General features: G+C 49.8%; 1 gene segment (V, D, J or C); it reads left to right on the top strand.

Annotated features, from left to right (window-relative positions):
- Positions 1 to 497: 497 nt before the first annotated feature.
- On the top strand, positions 498 to 1,137 carry LOC120616357 (Ig heavy chain V region MC101-like). The segment is given in 2 exon segments: positions 498 to 703; positions 788 to 1,137. Coding segments are annotated over 2 exon segments (396 nt in total).

A 1,137-nucleotide genomic window follows, 5' to 3' on the forward strand; every position in this document is an offset into this window, starting at 1 on the left:
CAATTTACTACTTAACAAAAAGTAGGACAAACCACAATATAAAACACTCAGCATCAACAATGAGGGGTTTGCAAGCCTGGTGCAGGTTTCAGGCAGTGACATAAATCAGAGTAAAGCCATCTGCGCTTAAAGGATGTGGAAGATTTGAAAGGGCTGTGTTTTATTTGGGGCTATAGTTACAACAAAGTGGACATCGAAATATTATGTGACTGGAATTATGTTAACATACATTTAGGAACTGTCAATGTATGAAATCTGTTGGTGACCTGAATGTGCCTGGACATAATGCAAATCACTTCAATAATTATGACAAATATGCACAAGTTTTTTTAATGACGATCTTCTGAACCAGTCCATCATTCACTCTTCTATTAGAAAGGGTTGGATTTTCTCTGACGTGTTTTAATGCATCTTAGAGACCAGTTGCTCTCCCATCACAGGCTGAGATGCTGTAGATTTAAGAGAAGAGATCCTACTGGCCCCAGAGAGGCCAGGGAGCCTGACCCAGTCCCTCCCCACTTATGAGGAGCAGGCTGCCCACATGCAAATTCCTCCTCCAGCCCCAGGGTAAAACCTGTCTGGGCTGTGGACGCTCACAGCTCTCTCCTCACACAGGGCTCAGGTCTCTGGGGAAGCAGCGCTGTGGTCGAGTTGAAGATGAGACTGTGGGGTCTTCTCCTGTGCCTGGTGACAGCCCCCCAAGGTGAGTGTCTCAGATGTCAGACAGGGGTCTGTGGGATGCCTGTGACTACATGTGACTGACAGGACTGATGCTCCTTGTCCCCAGGTGTCCTGTCTCAGGTGCAGCTGCAGGAGACGGGCCCAGGACTGATGAAGCCCTCGCAGACCCTCTCGCTCACCTGCACCGTCTCTGGGTTCTCTTTAACCAGCTATGGTGTGCACTGGACCCGCCAGGGTCCAGGAAAGGGGCTGGAGTGGGTCGGTGTTATATGGGGTAGTGGAAGCACATACTACAACCCAGCTCTTAAGTCCCGACTCAGCATCACCAGGGACACCTCCAAGAGCCAGGTTTTCTTCAAACTGAACTCCGTGACCAGCGAGGACACAGCTGTGTATTACTGTGCGAGACACACAGTGAGGGGACCTCAGTGTGAGCCCAGACACAAACCTCCCTGA

Source organism: Pteropus medius, unplaced genomic scaffold (assembly GCF_902729225.1).
Source record: "Pteropus medius unplaced genomic scaffold, Ma_sr-lr_union100, whole genome shotgun sequence".
In the NCBI taxonomy this organism is placed as follows: domain Eukaryota; kingdom Metazoa; phylum Chordata; class Mammalia; order Chiroptera; family Pteropodidae; genus Pteropus; species Pteropus medius.